Source organism: Rattus norvegicus, chromosome 10 (genome assembly GCF_021556685.1).
Source record: "Rattus norvegicus strain SHRSP/BbbUtx chromosome 10, alternate assembly SHRSP_T2T, whole genome shotgun sequence".
NCBI lineage: Eukaryota > Metazoa > Chordata > Mammalia > Rodentia > Muridae > Rattus > Rattus norvegicus.
In genome coordinates, this window is record NC_141543.1 from 10,331,545 (window position 1) to 10,343,605 (window position 12,061).

General features: G+C 45.8%; 1 protein-coding gene and 1 long non-coding RNA gene across 3 annotated transcripts in view; one reads left to right on the forward strand and one right to left on the reverse strand.

Moving 5' to 3' along the window:
- Positions 1-4,539: 4,539 nt before the first annotated feature.
- On the reverse strand, positions 4,540-6,269 carry LOC120095016 (uncharacterized). The gene is made up of 2 exons (XR_015631406.1): positions 6,198-6,269; positions 4,540-4,821 (listed from the first exon to the last, which is right to left on the reverse strand). It is a non-coding gene; the product is annotated as an uncharacterized LOC120095016 (long non-coding RNA).
- A 206-nt stretch (positions 6,270-6,475) lies between these two features.
- Gspt1 (G1 to S phase transition 1) overlaps positions 6,476-12,061 on the forward strand; it is a 34,782-nt gene continuing 29,196 nt past the window's right edge. For both annotated transcript variants that reach the window (NM_001003978.2, NM_001429887.1), the window contains exon 1: positions 6,476-7,157. In NM_001003978.2, the coding sequence (NP_001003978.1) occupies positions 6,809-7,157 (349 nt within the window). In that variant the 5' untranslated portion in view covers positions 6,476-6,808. The remainder of the gene's footprint in view (positions 7,158-12,061) is intronic.

Consider the following 12,061-nt stretch of genomic DNA (forward strand, 5'->3'; position numbering starts at 1 on the left):
AATGCTTCTTTTGTTTGTTTTTTGTTTTTCAAGATAGGGCTTCTGTATAGCTCTGGCTATTCTGCAACTCTCTTTGTAGACCAGGCTGGCCTTGAACTCACAGAGTCTCTGCTTCCCAAGTGCTGGGATTAGAGATGTGTGACACCAGGCCCAGCACTTGGCAATGCTTCTTTACAATAATAAATATACAACCTATGATTCATCAATTCTATTTCTACATAGATACTTCAAGAATTGAAAGCAGGGCTGAAGGTACGGCTCAGTAGGTTAAGGACACTTAACTGCTTTTCCAGAGAACCAGAGTTCGACTCTCAGAATCCATGCTGTGTGGCTTATAACCACCTTCATCTCCATCTCCGGGGGATCCAAGTCTCCAGCCTTTGCAGGCACCTGATATACTGGTAGGAATGGCTCTGATGCTAAGGTCCTGTTCCCCAATTGGTTCTTGATCTATCAGTAAAGAAGCCATGGGGGCAATTGCTGGGTGGAAGGAATAGGTGGGACTTCTTGGTCCCCACAGGCAAGACGGATGCAGGAGAGAGGGAGAATTCACCATGCTTTGGAGAGAGAAAAGTCAAGCAGCTACGTGAGATCTCAGATGGAGTGACCACTTCCACAGACAGAAGGAAGGTTGGAGGTGCTGAGTTGGGACTAAATGTAACTGAGCAACTAAAGTTGAGGGCAGGAGGGAGGTGTGGAGCTAAGAGTATAGATGAGGGCACACTTCTCCAGGCAGAGACAAGGAACGCCCAGCAACTGTGCCAAGAAGGCAAGTTGAACTTGAACAACTGTGTGTGTCTGTGTTTTTCATCCACAGATGCAATATTCTTTGGGTAGAGACTGGTAGCAGGGTCCATTCCTAGAGCTTAGGCAGGGGTTACAAAGCCACACGTAACACATACCCATACACAGACACACGTCAGGCAAGATGGTTAAGTGAATAAAGGCATTTGCCACCATTCCCGACCACTGAGTTTGATCCCTGAGACCCACTTAAAGGTAGGAGAGAACTGACTCTCAAAGGTATGCATGCATTCATATGTTTGCTCACAAACACGCTAAATAAGCAAACGGTAAAGTAAATTTATGTATAAAAAAAGATAACAATTGTTTTCAGTAAAGACAAATCTCATGATGGAGAAATGGCTCACCAGTTAAGAGCACTAACTGCTTTTCCAGAGGACCCAGGTTTGATTCCCAGCACCCACATGATGGCTCACAACTACCTGTAACTCTAGTTCCAGGTGATTCCATGTGTAAAGCCCTGGGTTTGATCCCCACTTTCACACAAGACAAATAAAAACCGAAAAGAACAATTCAGATAAATTTTTTTTTCTTTTTCTTATTTTCGGAGCTGGGGACTGAACCCAGGGCCTTGCGCTTGCTAGGCAAGCGCTCTACCACTGAGCTAAATCCCCAACCCCCCAGATAAATTTTTATATGCATATGTATATATGCATATTAATATGTATATGTATATTATTAAAAATTTAAAAGTATAGCCAACAAAATGACTGGATAAATAATGTGGTATATAAATGCAATAGGATTATCTTTTTTTAAAAAAGATATATTTATTATTTATATGAATACACTGTAGCTGTCTTCAGACACACCAGAAGAGGGCATCGGATCCCATTACAGATGGTTGTGAGCCACCATGTGGTTGCTGGGATTTGAACTCAGGACCTCTGGAAGAGCAGTCAGTGCTCTTTTTTTTCTTCTTTTCTCTTCTCTTCTTTCCTTTTTTCTTTTCTTTGCTTTTCTTTTTTTCGGAGCTGGGGACTGAACCCAGGACCTTGCGGTTGCTAGGCAAGCGCTCTACCACTGAGCTAAATCCCCAACCCCGCAGTCAGTGCTCTTAATGACTGAGCCATCTCTCCAGCCCTGGAAATCTCTTTCAAAAGAAAATGCTGACACATCTGACTTGCAGATGATCAGAAGGACCTCATGCTTGGTGAAGGTAAAGCCAGTCAGTAAAGATCAGTCCTGTCTGACTTCCCTTTCAGGAGATTCCTACAAGAGTCATTTGTACAGACAGCAAGCAGAAGGGCACTTGCCAGTGTGCTTGGAGAAGGGCTATGAGGTATTAATATGGTGAGACACCTTTCAGCAAAGATAGACCTGAAAGTCCTGATGTGGGATAACAGGGAAGGTTGCAGAACAATGCAAACAGTTGTCAGGATGTATGCAATTTAGTGGATAGAATACCTGTCCAACATTGCTTGATGGGAGATGCTGTAGGCCTGTAATACCAGCAATTGGGAGGTAGGGCAGGAGGACTGATGGTCATCTTCCTCTTCACTGAGTTTGAACTTGTTTTGGGATCAAAAAGGCAAAATAGTAGGTTTGTTTCTGATTGTAAAACATGAAACAAAGTATCAAGGGCTATAAAAAAAAAAAATGGCAACCTTGAGATTCCAGGCAAAGTATGAGCATTTGTGGTTCTCTGTGTTGTCCTTTATTTCTAACAGTCTCAATTCTGCCCCAAACAATTTTCCTTAGGAAAACCAATAAGACCCTTTGGTAAAGACTTGGGAAGCCAGGATGCAGCCTACTTTTATATGGGCTCCAAGTGTTCACAAAACATGTCTTTTTGCTAATATGAAAGTTTTCAACCTTTTTCACTTTGCATTTTGAAGTGCACCAGCCATACTACAGGCAAAACTACTTTAGAACTCCAGTGGACTTACTACCTAGTGCTCAAGAAGTCCATGTCAGGGACTTCCAGATCTGACTTGGGAGCAATGCACTTAACTAGATCATATTGCACTGGAGTTTATCCACTTAACTTCTTTTTGCTCAAAACCAAACCAAAACAATTTACCATATAGTTGAATTAAAAGAATACGTTTGGAAACCCTGACTTAGTTTTGAAATACAATGGTATTTTATGGAGAATAAAAAAGACCAAAAAAAAAAAATGGACTAGAGGTGCATGGCTCACTGGTAGAGTGTGTGCCTAGCATGTGCAAGATCCTAGGCTCAATGTTCTAGCATCAAATTGGGTGGGGGAGAGTAAAAGAATTGCTAGCAATGACAGCTGGTGAAATTTACAGAGGAAAATAGAAATTCTCTGTTGTAGTGCAGTTCAAGCCTTGAAGCAGCTTAGCTTTGCTAGGGAACAGGCCATTACACACATGCTAGCAAACAGCAGTGAGTCTTTGGAAAAACTGGCTCTTCAACCAGAGAGATGGCTCGGTGTATAAAGGTACTTGCCATACAAGTCTAATGCCCTGAGTTTGATCCCCCAAAACAAGATATTTTAGTCAATGTTCTATTGTTGTGAAGAGACACATGGTCATGACAGCTCTTATAAAGAAAAGCATTTAGTTGGGGCTGGCTTACAGTTCAGAGGATCTGTCCATTACCATCCTGGCAGGAGCATGGCAGCATGCAGGCAGACATGGCGCTGGAGAATACCTGAGAGTTCTACATCTGGACCCACAGGTACCAGGTAGAGTATGACACTGGGCCTGGCTTGAGCTTTTGAAACCTCAAAGCCCATCCCCAGTGACATACGTTCTCCAACAAGGCCGAACCACCTAAGCACTGTCAAATAGTGCCACTCCCTAATGACCAAGCATTCAAACATGTAAGCTTATGGGGCCATCCCTATTCAAACCACTACACCAAATGAAAAAAGCTGGATATGGAACTGGAGAGATGGCTCAGTGGTCAAGAGCAATGGTTGTTCTTCTAGAGTACTGGGGTTCAATTCCCATACCTACTTGGTGGCTCACAACATCTGTAGGTGTTGTAGGGGATCCAGTGCCCTCATCTGGCCTCTTTGTGCACAGACATATAAGCACTCAGACTCACACAAACAACAACAACAACAACAACAACAACAACAGAGCTTGATGTGGTGATATGATTCTGTAATCCCAGTGTTCCTACATCACATTCATCACAGAAGAATGGCACAGAAGCTTTCCAGTCAGCTAGTCTGGAGGACACGGCATTGCAAGACCAAGACCTTGCCTCAACAACAGGAAAGGGGAGAATAATTCTAAAGTTGTGCTGTGATCTCCATGTGTGTGCTGTCTCACTCACACGTGCGCTCTCGCACTCACACGTGCACTCGCGCATGCGCACACACACACACACACACACACACACACACACACACACACGTAAATGAGTTATTGCTCTGTACCTCAAAAGTCCTACATGCTTATGAAGGACAGTAGCATCGCTTCACACTTACTACTTGCATCTACTTGCCTAGCTTTATACTAGGTGGCACCAACCAAGACAACAGTCTTCAGGTTGCTCACTTTTAGCACAACAGGGGTGGTTGCTAACACTTTCTTATTTCCCTGTTGAAGCTTGTTCTGGTAGGCCAATGCCTCTGAAAACCAAAGCATGTCAGCATTGTGGTACATCTATAATTCCAACACAGGGGGTTACAGACATTGATCCCAGATTAAATAATAGCTAATCTTGAATCTTAGGGATCTTCCTGCTTTAGTCCTCCTTGTTTACAGAGTTGAATCAACATATTGGGCTCATCAAAGACTTTTCCGGACAACAGCTTTTAGTGATTTCTGACACTGTGTCTGTTTTTAATGGACACCATGAACAAAGAAGCTGCTCATTCCCCTGGCTGGGAAACGTTGGCGTTCTCACAGTGTGAGCACCCAGAGTCCTGGGCTTGCTGAGCTGGTTCAGGCTAGCTGCACGCAGATGCTGTGCTGTCTCTGGGCTGGGCTGGACGTCTCCTGGGAGGTATGGACTTATTACAGATTGAAAGATGGACACCATGATGCTGGACAGGTTCCAGCAGCTTAGACCAGAGGATCTTGAGTACAAGTCAGTCTGGTTCATACAAAGAGAACTTGTCTTAAAACACATGCAAGAAAAGAGTCATTTACAAAATACCAGTTAAAGTCGAGCATGGCGGTACACATGCAGAGTTCCAGCATTTGGAAAGTGAGATACAAGGATCAGAGTTCAGGGCCAGCCTGGGCTTCATTTGTTTCTGATTAACCAACCAACCAAAAACCTAACTAACCAACCATAAAAAAAAGGAAAAAAAAAACCTAGTTTGAAACCTTGCTTTAAAAAGTAAATGATGTGGTTGGGGATTTGGCTCAGTGGTAGAGCTCTTGCCTAGGAAGCGCAAGGTCCTGGGTTCGGTCCCCATCCCCGGGGGGGGGGGGGGGGGAAGTAAATGATAACTTTGTGGTTTACTTGTCTCCTTAGGCCAAATTCTCACTTGTTATCTCTATAATACAGATATATAAAGTCAGCATTCCAATTTAGATATCTTAGATCTAGATTTAAAAAAAAAAATAACCACTGAACACTTCAGACACACCAGAAGAGGGCATCAGATCTCTTTACAGATGGCTGTGAGCCACCATGTGGTTGCTGGGAATTGAACTCAGGACCTCTGGAAGAGCAGTCAGTGCTGTTAACTGCTGAGCCATCTCTCCAGCCTTTTTTTTTTTTTTTCCACTGAACACTTTTTAACATGTTATTTTGTAATTTCCAAGTAGGTTAGTTGCATTCTGTCTAGGCTCCTTTCAAAAGAAGTAAAATTAACAGTATATTTTTGTCTTGGTATCCATGGGTGAATTACAGAATTTAACAGGTATTTAGAACAGATCTTCCTACTTCGTGCAGTAATGAGTGTGAGATACACTCATTATTAAAGGACTGTGAAAAAAAAAAAAAAGGACTGTGAGAATAGCTGACAGATGCGGCCTTTCAAAAGGAAACCACTTTACCTAATGGCACCTAAGGAACTGGAAGCACCAAAATAACCCATTAGGGACCGCTGGGTACACTAAAAAATATGGCAATCGTGATTAATTTGTAAATCTCCTGGCAGGGATGAGGAAAGGTTAGAAAAAAAGTTTAAGGGAGGGCTTTTAATGACTGGTCAAACATGAGTCACTGAAAGTTTCCAGTTAAGGCTCCCTTTACCGGACATCACTGGCCCAGTTCTTTATGAGCCACACGCAGTTTCAGCTGTAACATCTCACGGTTTTACTGCCTCTTCCACAAATGAATACATAAAAGGAAAGACGCTTCCCACTGGCTTTGAAATGTAGGGCAAACTCTGGCGGGGCGGTGGAGAGAAAGAGAACAAGGTATATAGACTGGGAGACAGAGAAGGCAGAAAAGGCGCTGAAAAGGGAGAAAAAAACCTTTCCTCTAGGTTAGGCCTGCGAACTGTGTGTGCTCACAGGCTGGGATGGATCGTCGCTGCGGAAGGGCACGGCCCACAGCCCTGCCCGAGCTGAGTACAGCCTGCCCCTGCCCCCACTCAGCGACAGATGGGCCACCAGACCTCAGCCTCCTCGCGCTGCCTGCCGGGAGCTCCAGCCGCTTCCGGTGACGCTTGATCGCTGAACTCCGACTCCCGTCAGCCCCCGAGAAAACCGCACCAGGTCTACGGGAGTGCTGTCGGAACTTGTAGTTTAGCTATAGGCTGCGCTTCGTTGGCGGGAACGCAGGCAGACGCAGACGAGAACTACCGAGGCGAAGGTACGGGTGGTAGCAAGAGGTCAATTCTCGCTAGACGTGGGGTTGGCGGTGAGGCCGGCGGCGGTAGTTGGGGTTGGGTGGGAGGAGATCCTTTCCGCACACACGAGGAAGGTTGAGCCGCTGTCGCCCCGGTCGCGAGTGCTCAGTCTGGACTGTAGCTGCTGCCCAGGACGCCGGCGAGTGAGTCGTTGGTCTCCAGCTCCCCAGTCTTGCCACCTTCCCTGGGTCATTGCGGCCTGCTCCTCCCCGGTCGGCCGCCCCCGCCTCCATTTCCCGCCCTCTCTTCACCACACACACGGCCCCCCCGATCATGGATCCCAGCAGCGGAGGTGGTGGCGGAGGCGGCGGCGGCGGCGGCGGGAGCAGCAGCAGCAGTAGCGACTCTGCGCCCGACTGCTGGGACCAGACCGATATGGAGGCTCCCGGGCCGGGGCCTTGCGGCGGTGGCTCCATGGCCGCGGTGGCCGAGGCCCAGCGTGAGAACCTCAGCGCGGCTTTCAGCCGGCAACTCAACGTCAACGCCAAGCCCTTCGTCCCCAACGTCCACGCCGCGGAATTCGTGCCGTCTTTCCTGCGAGGTCCGGCCCAGCCGCCGCTATCCCCGGCTGGCGCGGCCGGCGGTGACCACGGAGCGGGCAGCAGCGCGGGAGGCCCTTCGGGTAAATTGCGGGGCTGGATATCCCCAAGGCATGAGCGGCGGGCTGGGGCCGGAGTTCCGCGGTGGGGTGGATGGAGAGGACGCGCGGCCAGGTCGGCCCGCACGTGGGGTGCTGACAGCGGCGCCGGCTGGTCTGGGTGGGGCGCCTCCAGTCTGGGAGCTGCCTGGCTTGGGGCGCTCGGGCCGGGAGGAGCAGAGATCAGGAGACCCGGGGACGCTTGCCCCGCCGCGGAAGGACGCGGTTCACCCCCTAGACATAGGAACCGTATGGGACCGGGCCAGCCCTGGGCCAGTCAGTGTGCCACGAGGCCCAGAAGTGGGGCCCGATAGGGCCTGAAGTTCGGCAGGAGGACGGTGTGAAAGCCTAGGGGTCGGGACAAGACTTGCTCTTCGCCTGGCCCAGGGAGCTGCCCCTACTGCAGTTTCTACTATTGGAACTGTAATTGCGTTTTAAATATCTGTGGTACTAAACCGACCTGAAGGAATCCCAAGATGCATTGCAGGCTTGTGATCCGCCAGAAACTGTTGGCTGTCAATACAAAGACCTTTTTTCACCCTTAACATTTTAAATACTTAAAAAGTTTTTTAAAATATCAGAAAGATTCCTCAGTAGTAACTGAGGAGGAAGTGGTAGGAAACCTCATTGATTTATGTGCGCTTTAAAGCAGGATTTAAAACTTTTCTTCAGAGTGGCACGTTTAGACCCTAGTTTGCGTTCGTGTATTAGTAGTCCAGTCTGTTACTTGAATACTTCTGATAACTTAATAGTTGTCACATGAAGTAGCTACTAGATGCACGTTTCTGTCGTGTCTTTAAACATCTTTTTACAAACCGGCTGTATATTTGGTAGTCTGCTTTCAGGTACTGATTTTGTAGCAGTGTTGCTGAGTGAACTTAAGTATTGCCTTCATGCTGATGGTTATTTGAGTAAATATGGCATTGTCTTTTTTCTTTTTTTCGGAGCTGGGGACCGAACCCAGGGCCTTGAGCTTCCTAGGCAAGCGCTCTACCACTGAGCTAAATCCCCAACCCCCACTGAGCCAAATCCCCAACCCCGCATTGTCTTAAAATAAAAGAAACAGGGAGGGAAAAGGCCGAGTCTGATTATTTAATGAGGACATTGGTGGGCCAGATAATTTAAGCTCATTTCAAGTGAGAATATATTGTTAATTTCTGTTTTAAGTTCTGGACTTAGGCCTGGTGTGGTGGTACGCTAACTAGTTAATGCCTATAGTCCTAGACCTCTGGAGGCTGAGATAGGGGGATAGGAAGAAAGAGAGAAAACGAATGGCATTAATCACTTCGCCTCGCTCTCCCAGGTGAGGCGCACTGTCTGCAACCCCGGGACTCAGGAAGTGAGGGCAGTGCAATCTTTAGGTGAAGGCTGCCCGGACTGTCCGGCAAAATCCTGCCCCACAAACAATAAGTAAATTCTTGGAATTTAGTTTCTTGGAAAACTTGCTTCACTTTGCTTTTTAGAAGTGAGAGGGTGTTAGAGTGTTTAGGGAAATGGTTTTGTGAGGAACGTATGTTTTGTTTTAGAGTGGCTTTTTGGAGGGGCAATGAACTTTGGGGCTTTATTGTGCCGGAGGGATTTGACATACTCACCTGCCCACCTTCAAACCTGGGGACTTGACTGTTTTATTGACTGGCATTTCTTTTATTTGTGTGCAGTTGATATTTTTCCTTTCAAACAAGGAAATCCAACTTTTAATTCTTTTAGACATTCAGCTACTTGTTAGCTTCCTTACAAATTGCTAAAAGTACTTGTTTCTACGTTATCTTATAGCTTCCATGTCTCAGCCATTTTCTTTCTGGGCTCTCCGTCCTTCCTCTGAACTACCAGCTTCGAGTGGACTGGAGCCTGGATTTACAGGCACTGACCAGATTTTAAAGGGATAGGCACCCACAAGGTCATGATTTGGAGTGGCCACTATGCCTAGTGGACTAGGCATTATGTGGTGTGCAGGAGTTTTTTTTATCTATAACTTGCTAGCTTGTGGTTTTACTAAGTTTGAGGATATGTTTGTCAGAAAGTTCCTTAATTATAGTATGTTTGACTTTTTTTTAACCAAAAATGGTCTTACTGATTTTACCAATTGTTTCTATAAAGTGTGTTTGTGTGTGTGTGTGTGTGTGTGTGTGTGTGTGTGTGTGTGTGTATTTCCTGCGCTCCCTCCCCCACAAGACAGTCTCACTATGTACGTATCTCGTATCTCTGGCTGTCCTGGAACTCAAACTCACAAGAGATCCACTGGACTGTCTTCTGAATGCTAGGATCGAGGGTCTGTGCCATCACCATCCAGCTTAAATTTTGTTGTATGACTGAAACAGTTGAGAAACTGAGGTCAGCATGGGCTAGAGTAAGAACTTACATTTTTAAGAAGAAAGAATAATAATACTGTAATATTCTGTGTGTGATATCTGAATGTTGCCTAAGTAGAATTCTAGAGCTATATGGGAAAAGTTTGGGATCTTTGGGTCCATAAATGCTGCCATCATTCTTACTAGGGGAAGCAGGAAAACAAACAGCAAGAGCATCTAGCCTGTAACTGGCTGAGGGGAATCCAGATGTTTTTGATGGTGAGGAAATGGTCCGTAAGATATGTGACCTGTTGTTTCCTTTGTTGTTATCCAGAATGTGGTGGAGAGCTGTGGAAGGGCGGTGATAAGGGGCTCTGGACTAACCTTTAAGGACATGTGTGCTAGATTCTCCTTTCTCCTGGAAACAGAATGATTTGCTTTTTGTTTTGTCTTGTTTTGTTTTGTTTCTTTGAAATACTGTGCTGCCTAGAGCAGCCAGCAGAGGAAGGGCTTTGGTGGCCTGAATCTTCACAGATGTGCCTGTGTCCAGCCATCTCAAGTCAGACTGGGGAACTGGTTCTTGACCCTGTTCTCTTTGAAAATGTAAAACACCAAATTCCAAACAATGGTTAAATAGAACTCATCTAAGCGTAATTAAGCATAATCTATTTAAATTCAGCTTTCTATAAAGCCAACTAAACTGGGCTAGTGATTATCAATGAAAATAGAAGTCTTAAAAATGACTGAAATTTTTACTTAAGTTTTAATAAATTCTCAAGGTTAAGCATCTATTATTACTTGGTTGACTTTTATTTTATTTTTATTTTATTTTTCTTGAAGATAAGGTCACATTCCCTAGGCTGGTCTCCCATTGCTACATAGCCAAGACTTTTCAGGTTCTCTCTTATTCTTTTTTTTTTCCTTTTTTTCGGAGCTGGGGACCGAACCCAGGGCCTTGCGCTTGCTAGGCAAGCGCTCTACCACTGACCTAAATCCCCAACCCCTCTTTGTGCCTCTACCTCCCAAGTACTGAGATTACAGGCTTGCATCACCACAGACAGTTACACGCTGTGTATGATGTTGGGACTCAGGCATACAAACTTAGATCTTGAGTCTTGTTTTGGACTCTTTTTGTTTTTTAAAGATAGGTCTCACTATATAGGGCAGGCTGTCTTCTTAGTCTTCCACCTCCCAGAACAGTCACTGATGCTTGCTAATGCCTGGCTGGCTTTCTGGTCCCAGAATAGTTTTAAAAGTTACTTTAGGAAAGAAGATTGGAGGCTATCCAAAATCGAAGTAGTAGTTATTTGTGTAGAAACGTTTATACTTTACTTATGTTAACCAGTTCCTGTTGAAGACTGAATAGATAGTCTTATTTAATGGTGCTGATGGTGAAACCCTGAGCCTTTTGTACATGCTAGGCTAGGATTCTACCGTCTAGCCACATCTTCCCCCAGACTAAGATGGGGTGTAGGTGTGGGTAAGTGTGTGTTGCCTGTGTGGGGTTCATGGAAACTAGAGGGAGACGCAGAGTGTCTTAACTTTATTACTCTCGGCCATACTCCCTAAAGATAGGATCTTTTATGAGCCCGGAGCTAGGCTGGCAGTCAAAAAACCCAGCAATGTTCTTGTCTCTGTACCCTACAGCACATAGGTTACATGCACCTGTACCCATAGTGCTACACTACCTTTTAAAGTGAGTGCTAGGCATTTGAACTCAGGTCTTTTTTGTTTGTTTTCTGTTTTTCGGTTCTTTTTTTTTTTTTTTTTTTTTCTTTTTTTTTCAGAGCTGGGGACCGAACCCAGGGCCTTGCGCTTCCTAGGCAAGCGCTCTACCACTGAGCTAAATCCCCAACCCCGTTTTCTGTTTTTCAAGACAGACCAGACTGGCCTCACTTAGAGACCCACCTACATTTGCCTCCCAAGTTCTGGGACTAAAAGGTGTATGTGTACTCCCGGGCTCCCCCTGAGGATGGAGATATCTCTGTCTGTCTGTCTGTCTGTCTGTCTGTCTGTCTGTCTCAAGCCTTCCATATCCTGAACCATCCTTCTGCTTGCCCTGCCTCCCAAGCTATGTGTTTTCTTTGGACTTTGTTTCACAATTTCAATGCCTACAGGAGTAAATGTGTGAGCCTCTCACAGGCCTCCCTGGAATGCTGAGCAGAGAGGACAGTGGGGAGAGCATGCATCACTAGATGCCTCAAGGAAGGAGGAGTGTTAGATCTGGTTCTCAGGTCAGTTCGAGGGGCGGCTTGAATGGAGGATTTAGGGAGCACTGCCTAGTATTAGGATGAGCAGCTGTGTAAACAGGAATTTGCCTGGAAAAAGCCTTTGGAGGGTGTTTTATTTGGTGATATCAATAAACAGTTTATTGCACTGCTGTGTTCTTTATATTTCACCTTGTTGAAATTGCACTCCGTGGACAGAGCAGGCAATGGCTTAGTAGGTAAAAGAACGTGCCAGGCAAGCCTGCCGGCCTGAGCTCCATTCCTGGAACCCATATAGATTAGTGAAAGAGAGAACCAACTCCACACACAGACCTATGCCCTATGACCTTCCTACACACACACACACACACACACACACACACACACACACACA